Here is a 16,544-nt window from a genome sequence, read left to right as displayed (position 1 = left end):
GCCTATAATTTTCTTTCTTGTCCTTGTCTGGATTTGGTGTCAAGGTTGTATTCCACTCATAAAACAAGTTGAGAAGTGTTTCCCTTCTTCTGTTCTCAGGGGCATTCGCTTAAGACTGAAGCTACCTGTTTGTTTAGCATAAATTACCTGTTAAGCCCGTCTGGACCTGATGTTTGTGAGTGGATTTCAAATCCAACTTAATTTCTTTAATGTTAAGTACCTCTTCTTTGTAGTACTTATTATAGTTGTAGTATTTCACTTGTATGATTTTTAAATTAAGAGGATTCAGTGAGGTAAAGCTGCCTGCAAAGTGCTTGGGTACTCAATATATGCTAAGTAACAATAGTGGTGACAGCTCACCAGATACTGTTCCAGGTATAACTTGCTGAGCCTTCACAGACTGTATAAGGTAGAGCTGTCATTACCCCCACTTCCAGATGGAGAAACTGGGGAACAGAGAAGGGACCACAGAGATGGGGACAAAAGACCCCCCCCCCCCAAACACCCCCTGCACCTGCCAGGCGCCCAGCCCACGAGGAGGTCACAGAAAGGAGACAGCTCAGTTGTCACTTTGACACACGTGGCATGTGGTACACAGGTGGCCACAGCTTTCATCTGTGTTTATTTTCCTTTCATATAAAAGTTACAGGTTTGAAATGTCTGCAGGAAGATGCCACCATCAGCCAGGTTAGTCGGGGATATATTACAACGTAACACTGGGGAGGCGCGGGGCCGTGGGAGGGAGGCGCTGCTCAGAATCGGGGTTTAATTCAGCCCTGGCGCGTGCCTGCCCTTGCCCTGATCCACCCACACCTGCAGGTGAGAGCTGCCTCTGCAGGGAACGAATCCTCCCGAGGGTGTCTTTGTCGTAAAGACTGATTCGTACACCTGATCTGGCCCCTGAGACAGACAAACCACAGCCAGGCTGGCAACTCCCAGAGCCAGAATGTCTCAATGAGGTCAAGGTGGGGAAGCCTGTCAGCCAATAAGTTAAAACACACATTGCGCCCGCTGTCCTCATGCAGGGTCACCTGGCCACGCTGGCCCCTTGTCCACCTGCACTGCCTGCCCAGTGCCTCGGCTCAGAGCCACGGCTCCCAGCAAGGAGGGGAGGTGTGGGTGCAGGGTCTGTTCTGAATTGAGGGACGGTGAAGCCCCCGAGCCCCGTCCAGCTCGCGGCTGGGACGCTGAGCCCGAAGCGCGGCGTCGGCAGTTGCCCGCCTATGGAGGGAGGCCCCAGGGAACCGCAGTCCACACAGCCCGTGGGCCCTGAGCACACAGCGGCTGCACACAGCGGCAGCAGCAGAGCAGGGCCAGGCCAGGAGGAAGGTGGGAAGGAGGGAAAGACTGAAATGAGAGGACTTAAAAAAGCGGGAACAAACTAAAACCCAACCCCACACACAATATTGTTCATAACCAGCGACTCTATACACACACTCTTTTTAAATAATAAAGTGACGCGTTCCGCCCGCTGCCGCGGGATCGCTGCCTGAGGGGTCGTAACTGACATTTCACAGATTTCCTCCCCTCTGTGCACAGGACAAACAGCTTCTTGATAAAAGCTGTTCAAAGACCCATGAAGGACTCAAAGTGACGTGGCTGTTTCTTTAAACAGTTAACAGATGTTGCTTTCTACTTTTTTCTTTCGTTCTGTTTGTTTAAACTGGGCTAAGCCCGGGTTGAGCCTGGTGTTCACCTGCCCGAGTCCCAAACCCAGGAGACGTGAGCTCTCAATTATGTAAAACGAACAAAACAGGAGGCGGGCGGCCTGGGGGCAGCCGTCCGGATTCTGATGGCAGCCTGCCCGCAGGCCCACGTCTGGCTGGCACGGAGGCCAGTGGGTGTGGAGAGCCCCTGCAGACCTCACCTCAGATTGTCAACCTCAGCAGCGGGAGTGGTTCTGAAGGAGGAGGATGGAAAGAGCACCTGCTCCTGAAGACGCTGCGCCTCGCTGCCGTGTGGCAGGTGGGCCGTGGCCGCCAACCCCAGGGGGCGCCTCTGCGCCAGGCCCCTGGCCTCGCAGGGACACCCTGTCCTTCCCACTTGAGAGCCGGTCAGGCTGGCAGAAGGTCTGATGAGCAAAGAGGAGCCCCTTTGGGCCCACCAGGCTCAGCGCAAGGGAGGAGGGGAGCCCGCAGGGCGGGACGGATAGGAGATGATGGAGTTTAAGGCACACGGCAAGCGACAGAGGAGGGGGCTGCCGGCCCTCCCCCCGACAGAGATGCCCCTCCCCTCTCCCCTCTCTCTGGATTAACTCACCAAGAGCTACTGGCCCCAGCTCAGATAAAGTGTGTTTCTTGGATGGTCAAGTCCTTCCTTTCCAGCTGCTGCTTCCCAGCTCCCACGGTGCCAGAGGATGGGGAGGGCCGGTGGGACGGGGCAGAGGAAGTGAAGGGGCGAAAACATGACAGCCACGGCTGCTGCTCGTGACCCAGCAAGGGCGGGCCAGTACCGCGACGGGAGCACCAGCCCCAGGGCTCCTGAAAGGCCACCTGCTGTACCCTTCTAGGCCAGGTGAGAAGCTCACACCATCCTCCACTTAAAAAGTAAGTAGGACACGGGAAGTGAAAGGAGTCTTCCCCGGGTCTCCTCTACTTTCTGCCCACCCAACTGAAGGTCACGGGGAGAGCAGCCCCCGCCCCGAGGGTCCTTGGGCCTCTACTCATCTGTCATTTCAGGAGATTCAGAAGATTCCCACCGTTCCTGGGCTGCTGCTGAAGTCCCTGCGCTGCTCCCAGGCTTGGGGGGAGGGGAGAGAGGGAGAGCGGAAGACAGAGCGAAAGCAGAAACCAAAACCAAACCCAACCCCCAGTTCACAAATCAGCAGTGAGACCGCCCGCTGGCTCCCCCGGGCTGGGGGTCTGCTCCTGCGGAGGAGGGGCAGGAAGCTGCTGCGGCTCGGGACGCCTGCCCGGCACAGCAGCGGCCTGGATGGGCCCGGTGGCTCTGAGGCCAGGACACGTGCCACCGCCACGTAACAGGTCCAAAGTCCCTTCCGGCCTCGGAGCGGCCCTCTGAGCCTCTCGAGTTCTCCTCGCTTGCGGCACCTGCTCCTAGGTCTTCTCTTCCCGGTCTGTTTTCCTCCGTGTTATGTTCCTGGGTTTGATTTTCAGAGAGAGTTCCCATAGCGCCTCCTCAGCCAGGTGGTCACTGAAGTCGTTGAAGAAGTTTATGATGTCGTCGTTTCTCCGGATGTCATAATGCCTGGTGGAGGAAGGTGGCCAGTGAGAGCCAGTGTGGGCCAAACGGCCCCCAGACCCCTTGGAGGTGCCACGTGTGCCGCCCCAGCAGACTCACGGGGCAGGGGTGCCCACGTGTGACGCTGGCGCTCAGAGCGTGAGCTGCACCCCAGAGCTGTGCTCTGCTCTGTGCGAGGGCTCCCGAAGCAGCACCCTGCAGCCAGGCTCCCCTCTGCACGAGGTCCCGGGGAGACCCCACTGCGCTGGAGTCAGGAGGGCCAGGGCTCGCGGAGGACAAGCTGGCGGCCAGCTCTGGGTGCAGGCCCTGTGCCACGCTGGAAGCTGTTGGATCCCCGTGGGTCTCGGCTCAGTGCACCCCGCCCGCCCGGTCCCTCAGGGCGGCAGCACTCACGCCTGCTGGAAGCACCGCATGCTGTCCAGGATGTTGAACTGCTGCCACCGTTTGGAAAAATTCACCTTCCCGTCAATATAGTCTGGGTTTCCCAGGTGAACGAAGGTGAGGTCCTGCAGGATGAGCCCCCTGGAAGGACGGAGAAGCAGGTTAGACTCTGGAGGGTGACCTGGCGGGTAGTCGGTTGATGGGCGAGCCGGAGCCCGAGCAGCTGCCAAACCCACAAGCGCGTCTGCGGGGAGGGGAGGCGCGAATTCCTGACTCAGGTTCTGGCCTCTGGAAAGCGGGCTCAGGCCCACCTGCTACGGAGTCTCTTCAACAGCCGTCCCAGCCCAGCAGAGCTCCGGTACAAGTCACAGATGAACGGGAAAGAATGACACCACCCTGAACTTGAGTGGTGGGGTGGGGGGGTCACACGCTGTCATCAAACAGGGCGCGAAGCCCCGTGGCGAGTGGGGGCGGTTCTTGCACAGGGAGAGCCCAGCCTGAGGGGCACAGCCACGCCCACCCAAGCAGCCCGGCTGGGGAATGGTGCCGTGCTCGGCCGGGGTAGGAAGGCTAGGAAGCACGGCAGGGCCGTCGGCTGCAAGACCTACACTTCGGAGCGTGGAGGCCAGGGGCGTGCCGCCGCACACTCAGCCCGGGACAGCGCTGTCTCCTGTCTCTCTCGGAGATTCCCGCCGTCCACTAGCATATTAAGGGGTCCGGTGAGTCCCGCACAAAACTGTTTAGCTTCAGTGTTTTCTGTTATTTCCCAGGCTTACGTGACATGGGATTCTTTTTGGCGAGATACCTATTTAGTCCGTGGCCCACACTTGGGGAAACGCTCCCTGAGCTGCCTCACGCCAAGTAGTCTCAGGGTTCCTGGGGTGGCCGGAGGGCCCTCTGGTGGTTGTGACGTGCAGCTAAGCTTGAGGACAGCGGGACTATAGCACGCTGCCGCTGGCGGGGGGAGGAGAGGTGCTGCACGGCTGTCCACACGTGCGCCTCAACAAGCCCACTGGCCAATGGGGGGGAAGAAAGGAGGAGGAGCAGGACTGGGCGGGGGGACTGAACCATTTTCACTGGACCCCGCTTTCACTGAAATTGTTTAACAAGGCGCATGTTTTATTTTTAAAGTTCAAATAGAAGCACAAACGTCTGGCTTGGAAACCTTTAAGGGAGGGCTTCTCCACGGGGGCCCACTGTACCTTCCCCGGAGCAGGCGAGGGGCAAACCCAGCTGGGAGGCTGTACTCACAGGTACGGGATGCACGGCGGCTCCACCTCCGAGAGGGCGGCCCGGTAGGCGCGGAAGGAGGACGAGCTGTCGATCAGCGTGCAGTACTCCGCCAGGCCCTGGCAGGAGGGAGGCGCAGTCCCTGAGCACGGCGCCGACGCTGGGGCACCGAGCCCCCCCACCCCACCAACCCAGAGCCAGACCCCGCCCTGCCCCAGCCGCAGGCAGGCCAGGCCTTCCGTGGGTTAAGTGGCCCACGGGGCCGCGGTGCCGACAAAGAACCGCGTCTCTGAGCAGCCAGCGCCCCGTGTGCTGGACCTCAAGCTGGGCTCCTGCTTGGCTGTGCTCAGCGCTGCAGCCCGCCTGAACCTCAAAAGCACACACTGGACCATGTCACTCCCGGCCCCCAGCCTGCCTTCGCACCTCACCGCCCTCAAGGCAGAGTCCACCAGGGATGGCGGGTGAGCTCGCTGCTCCTGCACGCAGCGTGGGTGGGGTTTTTGCCTGTCCTGCCCCTTTGCCTGTTATGTGCCTCTCGCCTTGATGTGTCACCTCCTCCAGGAAGCCTTCCCTGCCTCCTCAGGGCCTGTTATGTGTTTCTGGAGCAGCTGGTGTGAATGTCCCATTTCTCCATACACCACTGTCTCATAACTGTCCCTTTGTGTTGCCCCATGAGACGACCCCCAGGTAGCCCAGGCGACACTCAGCCCTGTGGGCTTTGTCTCTTTTCCAGGAGCAGCACCCACCCAAAGATAAAGGTCCAATTCCTTGCCAGGTCCCCCAAGACCCCTGTGATGCAGAGCCATTCTCCCTAGTGATGTGGCCACGCTGGCCTCTGTCCCCTCTGATGGGAACTCCCCTCCCTTCCCAGGAAGCTCCTATTCGGGTCATGGTGTGATCGACACCTCCTTAAGGAGCCTCCCTGACCCCCAGGCCGGCCCAGACTCCTCGTTCACATGCTTGCTCAGCACCCCATCCCCATCCTTCTCCCTGTAGTACCTGCCCTGAAGAGCTCCACCTAATAACGGGTCTAGCCTGTTCAGAGTACATCCCAATGCCTAGTGCGGCCCGCACCCAAAGGAGCCCCTCTAGAAGCCTGGGTCGAGGGCAGGAAGCAGAAGGTGAAGCTGGGACCCAGGCACGGTTCTGCGGTACAGGCAGCAGGACGTGACGTGGCGTGACAACCCCGGCACTCGCTGACACCAAGCCCCGCAGGGCCCAGTGACTGGAGATTAGAGACAGGAAACTAGGGCAGGGCGGGGCAGAACACGTCCCACCACAGCCGGGCCTCGCGTCCCACAACTGCCCTCCCGGCTGCCCTCCCGGCCGCCCACCTCTGAGGTCTGCTTCTGCCACTCCAGCCTGCGGATGGGGGCCGAGTCCAGCGCCGAGAGGATGGCCAGGTAGGAGTTGAAGTTGTTCAGCTTCCGTAAGTGCTGCAGAGAGAGGGTGGGGGCAGGGATGGGCGGGTGGGTGGGCGGGAAGGGATGGGCGGGTGGGTGGGCAGGCAGGGGCTCCTGTGGCAGGCTCTGGGGAGGGTGCCCACAGTTACCTTCATGATCTTGATGAACTTCAAGAGCAGCCGTTCCCTGTCTTGGGCCTTTTCCTGTAACATGATGATTGACCGGACCCTGCACGGACCAAGGGGAGAAAGAGACAGTTGAGCTGACCCGTCTCTCTTCAGGCCTCTGGCTGGTCCTGGTGGCAATGGGACGGGGACACCTGCACCAGCTGGCCAGAAGCCCGTGCCTACGGAGTGCCCCGGGCTCACGAGGCACCAGGTGTACCCCTGTCTCTGCTCTGAAGGAGCTCGTGGCATCCCAGGGGTAGGTAAGAGGCCACAGAGAGATCCAGTGGCTGGGACCTCTGACTGTGCGGATGGACGCGCTCCCGGCGAGCGCTGAGCCTGAGCACCACGGCGGCTGGAAACGCTCAGTGAGTGGCCTCACGATTAGCTCAGGGACGAGTGGGCGTGTGGGCTAAGAGGCCACCTTGCTGGCCACGAGGGAGGGCACCTCTCAGAAACTTAGCAGCAACCAAAGCCAAAGGCCAGCCTTGCACGAGGACCTCACGGTGGCCTCGACCCCCTGTGCTTTCACAGGGGCCACCGCCCGTCACCCAGAGGACGTGCCCCTCTTCTGACCCATTAAAGGGCACCGGCACCGAGTCCACCTTGAGCACCGGGGCTCTGAAGGGGCTCCACCCGCATCTCCTCCTAGGCAGGCCCCAGGGGGGTGTCTGGAGCCCCCGGGCCCAGCAAGGGGCGGGGCTGGAGGCCGTGCTCAGGGCTGCACGGCTTGTCTGCCCTGGAAACCACCTTGTCCTCTGCCGGGCTGCTACGCTGAGCACGTGTTGCTGACGAGTGAAGCGCTTCCTGTGGTGCAGAGAGAAGCAGCGCAAGGGGGAGAGGACCCAATTCTCCTCCAAAGAGCAGTCCTTAGAGCACTTAAAAAAACAGACGTTTCCCTGGTGGTGGGGATGGATCGTGTGTGTGTGTGTCCGGGGTCGGTATGAGACTGCTTGGCCGCCACACCCAACCATCCTCTGCTGAGGCCGAGAGGCCGTGGACACCCTTGAGTCGCATCTTTCAGCGTCAACAGTTCTGCTGTATGTTACAACATAAATGCACTTTTGGGCTTCACTTTGCTTTAAGAATTGAAGGCTAAATAAAAGTGTTAATACAGCCACTCCTTTGCTCTACTTCTCTTTCAGGCAGAGTCAGCGTGAGGCTCAGTCCTGAGGCCACCTGGCAGTGGGGAGGCTGGCAACGGCCAGTGCAGGATGGCAAGTTTAACACCTGCTCCCCTGCCGCCAGCGATGGCAGACAGACATTACTAATAAATCCCGGCTGAGTCCTCCTCAACCCGCCCCCCAGGTGGCCCCTTCCAACGTCCTGTCCCTGCCCTTGTCCTGTCTCTGGTTCACAACGAATGCCCACAGGGCCCCAGACGGAGCTGGGAGGAATGAAAGGGCACCTCTTTCTCCTTGCCGTGGGCGCTCTCCGCGAAGGACACATAGGCCCCCATCCAGAAGTGCTTTGCACTGAGGCCCCTTCTTACCAGTAGGACATGTTGTTGAAGTGCTCCGTGAACTGGGTCAAGTTGGGGCTCTTCTCCTCGTTCTGCTCTTTTGCCCAAAGCAAAACCTCAGGAATCTGAAAAAGCAGGTAGACCGGATAGAGCCTGGGCCCTCTGGCTCTGCTGTGACGCGGTGGCTTCTCTCACTCGGCGACAAGCAGCAGCACTCACCGGGGCCGGGCACAGCCCTCCCCCAGCCCCACGCGTGCCCATACCTCTATCTTATAAAAGAGCTCGGCATCTAGCAGTGTCAGCTGCTCGGCTATCTCATGGCTGTGAAAGTCATGCAAGGTCCCGGGCCTGGAAGACAGAGGCACGAGATGAGTGGTCAGTGGACGGGACGGCGGGGGCTGGGTGGGGGCCGCACTTCAGGCCTCAGAGCTGAGGGAACACGACTTGCTTCACAGCAGCACGGAGGCCACGCAGCGGGGCGGGGGCGGGTCAGGACCAGCCCGCACTCGTCTCCCTGGGACCACGGGGCCTGCCTTCCTCCCTGCCTCCGCCCGGCAGGCTCGGTGGCTCCACTCGCGAGCCCATCTGCCTGAGAACGCACAGCCCGACCCCACTTCAGGGCCCAGTGGGAACAAAGATGGTGCCATGTAATGGAGCTGCGACGCCAACACAGAGGTGATAAATCAACAAACCTCCATGGCCTCGGGAGAGGGCCAGTGGAACCTCTACACAGGCGGAGCCTATACACAGGTTCTCGGAACGGTCAGGGTGGCACAGGGGGCGGCTAGAATTAAGTTGCCACGTTAGCGCCGGGAAGAGAATGAAGTGCTGACCACAGCCTGAAAGGCATTCCTGTCCCCTGTCCTGGTAAGCCCCTACACGCCCTGCTGCCCCACTTCCTACTAAAGCGGTGATCAGTCATACAACGTAACCCTGGAGAAGAGGCCCAGCCCCGGGGGAACCCCTGGGCTGTCCCTGAGGCACCTCGTCACAGGGCCCGGGCAGGACCGGGAGGTGAGGCGGTGAGGCCGGGGGCGGGGAGGGGGGCACTGAAGGAAAGGGAATGGAGCGACGGCTGCCGGTACGGCCCTCGGCAGAGGCAGGGCCCGGAGGAGCCCGGGACGACGACGACGGCGGCGGCGGCGGCGGCGGGCGGCGCACCTGGCTGCCACGCCCCTGGCCGCCAGGGGCTGGTCGGAGTCGGCACACCTGAGCAGCCTCCTCTGCTCCGCCTTGTCCAGGATGTTCTTCCGGAGCACACGGGCCAGACTGAGCTCCCCGCTGCACACCAGGCGGAAGACCAGCTCCATCAGCAGCTTCAAGATCTCCTCCGTCAACTCCACTAGGCTGAAGGGCCAAGGGCCATGCGGTGAGGGGCAAGCATAAGAAGAGGGCTGCTGCCACTGGGTCCAGAACCCCCTCAAGACACCTGAGACACCCACCAGCAGAGCTGGGAAACCTCTCGTGGGAAGAGAGCCAGAGAAGGTCTTGGGATGGCTGTCTGCATCCTACAGAGTGCCAGGAGTGGTCCCACTGGTAAAAAATAACTGCCATTCTCTCAGCAGATGGTCGCTGGCACTGGATAAGCACCAGGGACCATGCTGCGGCCTGGGCTATGGAGACAAATCCTGCCCCAGGGGAGCTCCTGTCCACAGACCAGACAGCCCTGGGACGCCCCTGCACAGTATTCTATAAACACGCACTATTTCACAGCCCCACCCCGTAATCACTAAGGCCACCCCCCAGCAGAAGGTAAACACCTTGAGGGCGGGGCCTGGGTGGCTTCCTTACCAAGGGCTCTCTAGACCTAGGAAAGGGACCTTGTGCATTGTGTTTGTTAAATGACTGGAAATGGCAAATGCCACTCAGTCAGGGGACCGTGGAAAGATGAGGAGGGCAGCCAAGGTCTAAGCCACATGCCAGAGGGATGGCCCCCACAAGGAAATCAGGGCTGGGCCGGGCCAGGGCGGGTCTGAGGGGACAAGCCATTCTCCCCAGGGGTCATGTTAAAGCAGGCAGGAGTGAGCCCTGTCCAGGGCCTTGGGCAGGGCTCTGTGGACACAGAGCCCAGGAGATGCAGGTGAAATGTGACAGGAGGCCCAGATCTCTGCGGGGAAGCCTGTGCCCCGGCGGGGACCCCGAGATGCCCGCGGCCTGCTGGGTACCCCCGGCCACCATCCCCCGGGCGGAAGGACTCACCAGAGCTCGTCCACCACCCGCACCAGCACGAAGAACGTGTTCTTGCTGACGCGCTTCTTGAATGTGTCAGCAAAAGGAGAGAACTTCTCGTACGTGGGCGCAGGTTAAAGAAACAACCGTCCTCACAGGTAGGGACGGGGAAGTGAGCGGGAGGGCTGCCCTCCTCCAGCCCCCCTTCCCTGAGCGAACCCTGGGAACAAGGGCATGGGGAGGGCAGAGGACCTGTGCGGGGTGGCGGAGCTGCAAAGTGAGGTTCAGCCCAGACCTCTCTGACCCCGAGGACTGTTCTCAACCACCACCCTCTCCTGCCTGCAGAACCGTCTCCCTGCGCTCCCAGGCTTGCCTCTCTGTTGGGATCAACCCAAGGTTCCTGTGACCACTGAAACGCTGAAGGCTGCATCGCTGAGCTCAGGCAGAGAAAGGTGGTCAGAAAGCACTTGCCCTAAAAATCCCCGGGTCCTTGGGGAAGGCGCACAGCCCCCCACAGGGGTCTCCCTCTGCTCTCGTCACGAGTTCCCATCACCCTTCCACAGCTTCAGAGGCTGCCTGCACATCTGCCCTTCAAACACCTGGCTACTTCCTCCCTGAGGCCGTGGGTTCCACCTTGAGGGTCACGACTTCTTGCTGCCCTCGTGTTCACCAAGCCTCCAGACACTTCTATGGCTCCATACCGCCTGCTCTCAGGAAGAAGCCATGCACCAGGGACGGCGCCGAGGGCCGGCAGCACACAGGACCCACTAGCCAGCTGCGCCCAGGATCTCAACGCTGCAACATGTCCGTTAACATGCCTGAAGCGCCAAGCAGGGCAGATGCTGAGGTGCCGAGTCAGAGAGGCCTGGGGGGCGCTCTCCCTCCAAGCTGCCAGACGGGTCACTTAACCTCTCTGAACTTCAGTTTCCTTAATTACACAGTAGGAAATAATATCATGGTGCCACATAACAAATGGTAGTGATGTGTGTATAAAATGGTACAGCGGAGCGAGATTACCCGTGCAATCGCTCAGCATCATAACCGACACCAGGACGTTCTCAGCAAGTGTGAGTTACTATCATTCGCTGACCCAGGCCGGTGAGCCACTGAAGGTGTGAGGCGGGAGGGAACGAAGTCTCTGCACCTGGGGGCCGTCCAGTTCCGAGGGACCAGGGCCCCGAGGGGCGGGGGGCAGGGGATAGAGGAGGGCAGGAGGCAGAGGAGGCTCGGGCACACGGGAGTGGGTGGGAGAGCTGGGAGGACTCAGGACTTCTGCCCCAAGGGACAGCGGCTGTCCAGCAGATGGCAGTCACGGGCTGTGACGCAGGAGGACGCTGAGAGCAGGGACCCTGGGCTGGAAGAGCAGCTCCTCAGCCTTGGCAGGATGGGCAGGTTTGGACCCGAGAAAGAGGCAATGGAAGTGTGTCCCTCCAGGCCTCGGGATCTTCCTTGGCCACTGCTGTGGGGAGTCGTATCTGAAAGGGTGAGCCCGTGGGGTAGATGTGGTCGAGGGGCAGGAGGCGACTGTGCTGTGGACGTGGAGTTTCCGTCCACTGCTGGGTCTGCCATCTGGGGGAGTGGCCGTGCCTGCCCCTGAGGTTGTTCTCTGGAGTCCTGATTCCCTCAAACCCTGCGCACTTCGTACCCATCACCCCTAATGCCCTGGGGCTCAGCTCCGCAAAGCTGCAGGTGCCAGTGCCCTGGGTCTCCGCAGGGGCCCGCACACCCCGCCCCCCCCCCCCCCCCCACCTCTCAGCGTGGGCCAGTTCTTTCTCATTCTTTCCCAGCATCACCCAGTGATCACAACTGCCATTCGGCAGCACCCTGTGTTCCAGGCACTTCCTATAACGTCACTCAGCCCTTTTACAGACGAGGGACGAGGCTCAGAGAAGCCTTGCCTGAGGTCCCAAAGCTGGGCCACGGCAGAGCTGGGCTGAGCACCTCCATCACTCCTGCCCGCAGCTCCCTGCGCGAGGGCTGTGTGGGCACGAAGGCCCCTCTCCCGGCTCCAGGAGGCTCTGTGCAGTGAGAGGTGTGGCGCCAGGGCTGAGGCACAGGCAAGGATATCTGTACTGCAGCTTCTTGATGAGCTCCTCAGGGGTGATGAAGGTCCTGTAGGTGGTCAAGAAGGCCTCACAGTACAACACCAGATCTGGAGGGAAGAGCAGTTGATTAGTGAGGCCTGCCACTGGCGCAGGGCACAGACAGGCAGTACACCTGCTGCAAGTACATGCCACCTCTGATTACACACTGAGAGCTTCTTGTTTGCCGGAAGACGATGATTCACAGAGTCTTAATCATCATGGGCATAGAGAATACAATTCAAACTCATCAGCAGGACTCTGAAGCTAAATCATAGGTAACACTTTAGGTGGCAGGGCCCAGGAACAAAAATCTTGGGAATTTCCACGTAGTGAGAGAGACCTAAGAAAAGGCCGAAGGGGCTCAGCCTGGCATGCTGCTGGACACTCAGGAGTGCAGGCTCCGGTGTCAGGGGAGGGCAGGGCCCGCTGGGAGGAGCCCAGCCTGGAAGTCACGTGGGATTAGGGCTGGCAGCTCCCGCCCAACGCCTCTCCTTCCCTTTGGAGGGGCTGGTTCTAGCCAGGGATTCCCAACCTTTCCACATTCACAACAGACCCGTTTATTTATGGCTATGACACACCCTCCCCACCATGCAGTCTCCGACACTAAGGAAAAAAGAGGGGGCATGTTTTAAATGCAGGTCCCTCCTGGAGACAAACGACCTGGTCAGGCTTGTGAACTTCAGAGTTATTCTGTGCTGGAGCTGAGGTTCGAGTCCTGATTCGGCTCCAAAGTCTGTGGTCCTCACCGTGAAGCTGAGCACATGCACACACATTATTTAAATGTTCTTTTCTGGACACAGACCACTTTCCCCCATCTTCTCTCATTCCTCCCACAACTCATCGGGTGGAGGAACGTCAAGGACCCTGCTTCTCCGGCTGGGCAGCCCAGCCCTGCAGAGCCCTGGCTCCTGTCCCCGCCCCTGCTGCTCACCCCCTGGACAACGAGAGGAAAAGAAACACCGGAGCCTGCATCTGGGGCGTGCTCGGGTGACCCCGCTGGCGGAGCGGTGCCGTGAGGGAAGCTCACGGACTGGAGTTGCAGCAGGGGGCCAGCGGTGCTGGGCTCAGGCTCCTTCCTGGACCCCAAGCCCACCTAGCTCACTGTCAAATTTGGGCTTCTGTTCAAAGAGGGGCAAGGAAGCAGAGATGGGTCCAGGGGAGGGCAAGGCCCACTGGAAGAAGGGGTCCAAGGCTGCACCCCCTGAGCCACGGGGTCTCCCAGCCACTGGTGTGGTCTCTGGTCTGCAGGAAGCCACCTGCCCAAGGAGCTTGCTGTGTGGCCCAGGGCCTCTACCTCAACCGCCCATCCCAGGGACAAATGACTGGAGCCTCAAAATCTTTCCATTGATAAAACCGAGCGGAAGCCCCAGCGGGCAGCAGAGCCTCCTCTCCCAGGCACGGTCGGCACCGACTGGAAGGTCCTCGGGTTGCCCCGCCTACAGGGCTCCCTCTGGCCTTGGCCGCAGCCGGCTGCACCTGGCAGATCAGCAGTTTACTGCTCAGGGCTGAGAACTGGGGCCAGCTCCCACTTCAGCCTTTCACTACTGGACAAAAAATGAGAGCTGTTTCTCATGCCAGGCTGAGGATGGAGCTCTGACCTGTCCGGCACGGAGGGTTTACTGAAGGCAGAGCAGGGGCTGTTCCTGGGGGATGTAAACAGATACTCCCTGAGTACTTCCTATGCGCCAACTCACTCAGTCTTCACACCCACTGGGCACTTTGAACCTCTTCACAAAGCTGAGTCAGCTGAGGCCGAGAAGGGACGTGCCCAGCAGTGGCCCAGCCTGAGAACGCACAGCCAGGATTCAAACTCAGAGTCTCCAGGACCGCACTCTTCCCGGGTCAGAAGAAACCCGGAGGGCAAAAGCGTGGCTGTGGTGAGCTTGTGGGAGCCATTTCTTCTATTTTTCAAATTTTCAGCAATGCAAACAATTATTTTTGTACTACTTTCATAATTTAAAAATTCCCAGAATCATCTGTGTAACATACTTTGGGAAATCTGCTGTAAAAACATAGGGACCAGGTTGTTTACAGAAATGAAATTGGTGGGTTAGGGTTTCATGACTGGGGTGTTTTAATTCCTACACACCTTACTTTAACATTGCTGTTCCATCATCTTTTTAATAACTTAAAAAACGTAAAAAGGAAGTGTGTGTGCGGGGAGAGGCCGGGCCCAGCTGTGGGGTGTGTGCACTGCAGGCCCCTCCCGCCTGACCAAGGTCACGGGCACCGGCCTTACAGCCCCTCCTTTTCCTCCTCCTTCCAGAACACAACTTGGAAAGACAGCTCCTCTGCCAGCAGAGTCCACCCAACAGAAAACAGGCCCTGCTTTTCCAGCCCTCTCGAAGGATCAGGACGTGAAGGGGTGTCTCTGCGCTGAGAGTGGGGAACCCTGTCCTGTGCAGGGAACGCTGCTGGAAGACTGGATGCTCCTGACCGAACCTCTGCCCCAGGAAGCTCCCAGAGGGGAATAAAGGAAACCCAATCCAGCGGTCTGGAATAATATAATGGGCAAAGTATAAGGAAAAGCGTAAAAAGCTACCCGCACATCAACGTAATCTTAGCACTATCGTTGGACGTGTCGCTACTCAAGGTACCGTCTGTGGAGCACCTACCAGGTGCCGGACTCTGCACCTGAAACTTGCCCCCTTGATGATCCTGGGGTCCTCACTACCCTGCACCACCAGAGGACACACTCTGAGGGGGTTGGGAAGCGGAGGGTCTGGCTCTGAATGCGGGTCACCTGTCCCCCATGTGGGCACTCCCTACGGTGACCCAGCAGCACCAGGACTGCTGTTCTGACCGGCTCAGGGCTGGAGGAGAGGAGAGGGCAGGGCAGTGGAGCCGAGCAATGTCTCGGTTCAGAGGGACCAGCCCCCTCCAGGGAGCTCTGGCACAGAGGCCACCGCGGCCGGCGCTGCCTTACCTTTCCTGTCCGTCTCAGTAGCGTGGACCAGTAGGATGTCACCAGATCCTCCCCGGACGTCTGGTCCGTCGTCGCCCTGCAAAACCACAGCAAAGGAGGGCGTGAAGCAGAATGCAGCTGTAAGAAAGTCCGTTTAGGGAGCCACAAGCAGGGACGAGATGACAAAGACACGGTGTTGCAGAGACGCCAGGTCCTCTCTGCCCTGCCCTCCCTCACTCCGGGAGCAGCGTGGCCGGGCTGCAGAGGCCAGGTGCGCCCAGCCAGCCCACCCACTGCATGGCACGGCGCTCTGAGGACACCACTGGCTCAGGGGGGCATGGCTCCAGTCAGTCTTTCCCTGGTCACCAGCCCACGGCTCAGGGTGGAAGAGGGGACGGAGGAAGCCGACGGGGAGGCAGGCAGGACCGGCACCGGCCCTTCCCAGGATGATGGTGGAGGCGGCAGACCACTTCCAGGTATGCGCATGTTCCCAAAACTGCAGCAAGCTGCCCTAAATCTAAACCTGCTTCCTCAGGTGGAGGGAATCATTTGTCACATCACACGTTCTTCCAGGGAGCCCTTCTTAGAGGAGTGAAAAGTGTCACAAAGATGCTCAATTATATCCGATGTTGCTTGCACTGACCGTGGCCTGCCAGTTAAGGGAAAAGTCTTACTTTCACATGAGCAAACTGAGGCTTTAACCCATAAACCTGGCCTGCAGCCACCAGCCCCATACGCTGTAATTCCGAAGGAGACCACGCCCCGCGAGCTTCCTCGTGTCTCTAGCCCTTGGAGATGCACCTGCCTCTCCAAAGCTTCAAGGTTTTTACATTGGAAGTGTCTTGGATTTCCAGCTAAGACAGGGCAGCTCCGCCCAGGACCTGATCTTTCAGAAGAAATTTCTGGCCAGAGTCACGAAACATCATTCTCTCTGCAGAGGAGCCAGCCCTACCTTCCTGCTTCCTCTCTGCTGCAGCCTAGCCACGTGTGTGTGTAGAACACGGACGCCTCCTCAGCAGGGGTCAAGGCTACCACCGGGAGCCATTCCTCTGTGTCCCCAGAAATCGCTCGGCAGCAGGGAGACGGGAGGCCCTCTCAGGTTAGCTCCTCTTACTGTGCCGGCTTTGGGAACCGTGTTTACCCACGAGGCTCTCCTGACAAGACATGGGACGGAGGCAGCCTCCGGCGGCCAGGCCTGAAATTTCTTAATTAGCTGTGCTTCCCATGCTGACACTACACTGGGGTCATTCTGTCATTAACAACATAAAAATATCTTGCACTAGCGAGGGCTTATCACACACGGGCTCCGTGCTGAGCACCCTCGTGGATTTCCTTCTCACAACACCCTCCGGGGTCCTGTCATTTGGGGCTTAGAGAGGACATGTCACTTGCCCAAGATCACTCTCCAGAAGTGTCAGAGAAGGGGACAGCACACTTCCTCCTGGAAGTCACCCGTGTGTCCAGGGTCTTAGAGCACCCACGGTGGCCCAGGCATGGGGCCAGGACGAACGGGATGCCAGAGCCCGCCGCCCAGGAGGGCCACCGGGG

The 16,544-nt window shown here is 59.7% G+C and overlaps 1 protein-coding gene and 1 long non-coding RNA gene across 5 annotated transcripts in view; one reads left to right on the top strand and one right to left on the bottom strand.

Annotated features, from left to right (window-relative positions):
- Positions 1-563: 563 nt before the first annotated feature.
- RAPGEF1 (Rap guanine nucleotide exchange factor 1) overlaps positions 564-16,544 on the bottom strand; it is a 146,994-nt gene continuing 131,013 nt past the window's right edge. For all 4 annotated transcript variants that reach the window (XM_068552132.1, XM_068552129.1, XM_068552130.1 and 1 more), the window contains 11 exons: positions 15,018-15,093; positions 12,075-12,159; positions 10,038-10,130; positions 9,000-9,185; positions 8,102-8,186; positions 7,869-7,963; positions 6,362-6,440; positions 6,144-6,245; positions 4,831-4,928; positions 3,592-3,720; positions 564-3,204 (listed from right to left, as the gene is read on the bottom strand). In XM_068552132.1, coding sequence (XP_068408233.1) covers positions 3,054-3,204; positions 3,592-3,720; positions 4,831-4,928; positions 6,144-6,245; positions 6,362-6,440; positions 7,869-7,963; positions 8,102-8,186; positions 9,000-9,185; positions 10,038-10,130; positions 12,075-12,159; positions 15,018-15,093 — 1,179 coding nt within the window. In that variant the 3' untranslated portion in view covers positions 564-3,053. The remainder of the gene's footprint in view (positions 3,205-3,591; positions 3,721-4,830; positions 4,929-6,143; positions 6,246-6,361; positions 6,441-7,868; positions 7,964-8,101; positions 8,187-8,999; positions 9,186-10,037; positions 10,131-12,074; positions 12,160-15,017; positions 15,094-16,544) is intronic.
- LOC137769944 (uncharacterized) lies at positions 10,116-10,936 on the top strand. The gene is made up of 3 exons (XR_011075106.1): positions 10,116-10,165; positions 10,353-10,459; positions 10,571-10,936. It is a non-coding gene; the product is annotated as an uncharacterized lncRNA (long non-coding RNA).

Source organism: Eschrichtius robustus, chromosome 10 (assembly GCF_028021215.1).
Source record: "Eschrichtius robustus isolate mEscRob2 chromosome 10, mEscRob2.pri, whole genome shotgun sequence".
Classification (NCBI taxonomy): domain Eukaryota; kingdom Metazoa; phylum Chordata; class Mammalia; order Artiodactyla; family Eschrichtiidae; genus Eschrichtius; species Eschrichtius robustus.
The sequence above is the reverse complement of the archived record's forward strand: the minus strand, read 5'-3'. Positions and strand labels throughout refer to the sequence as shown.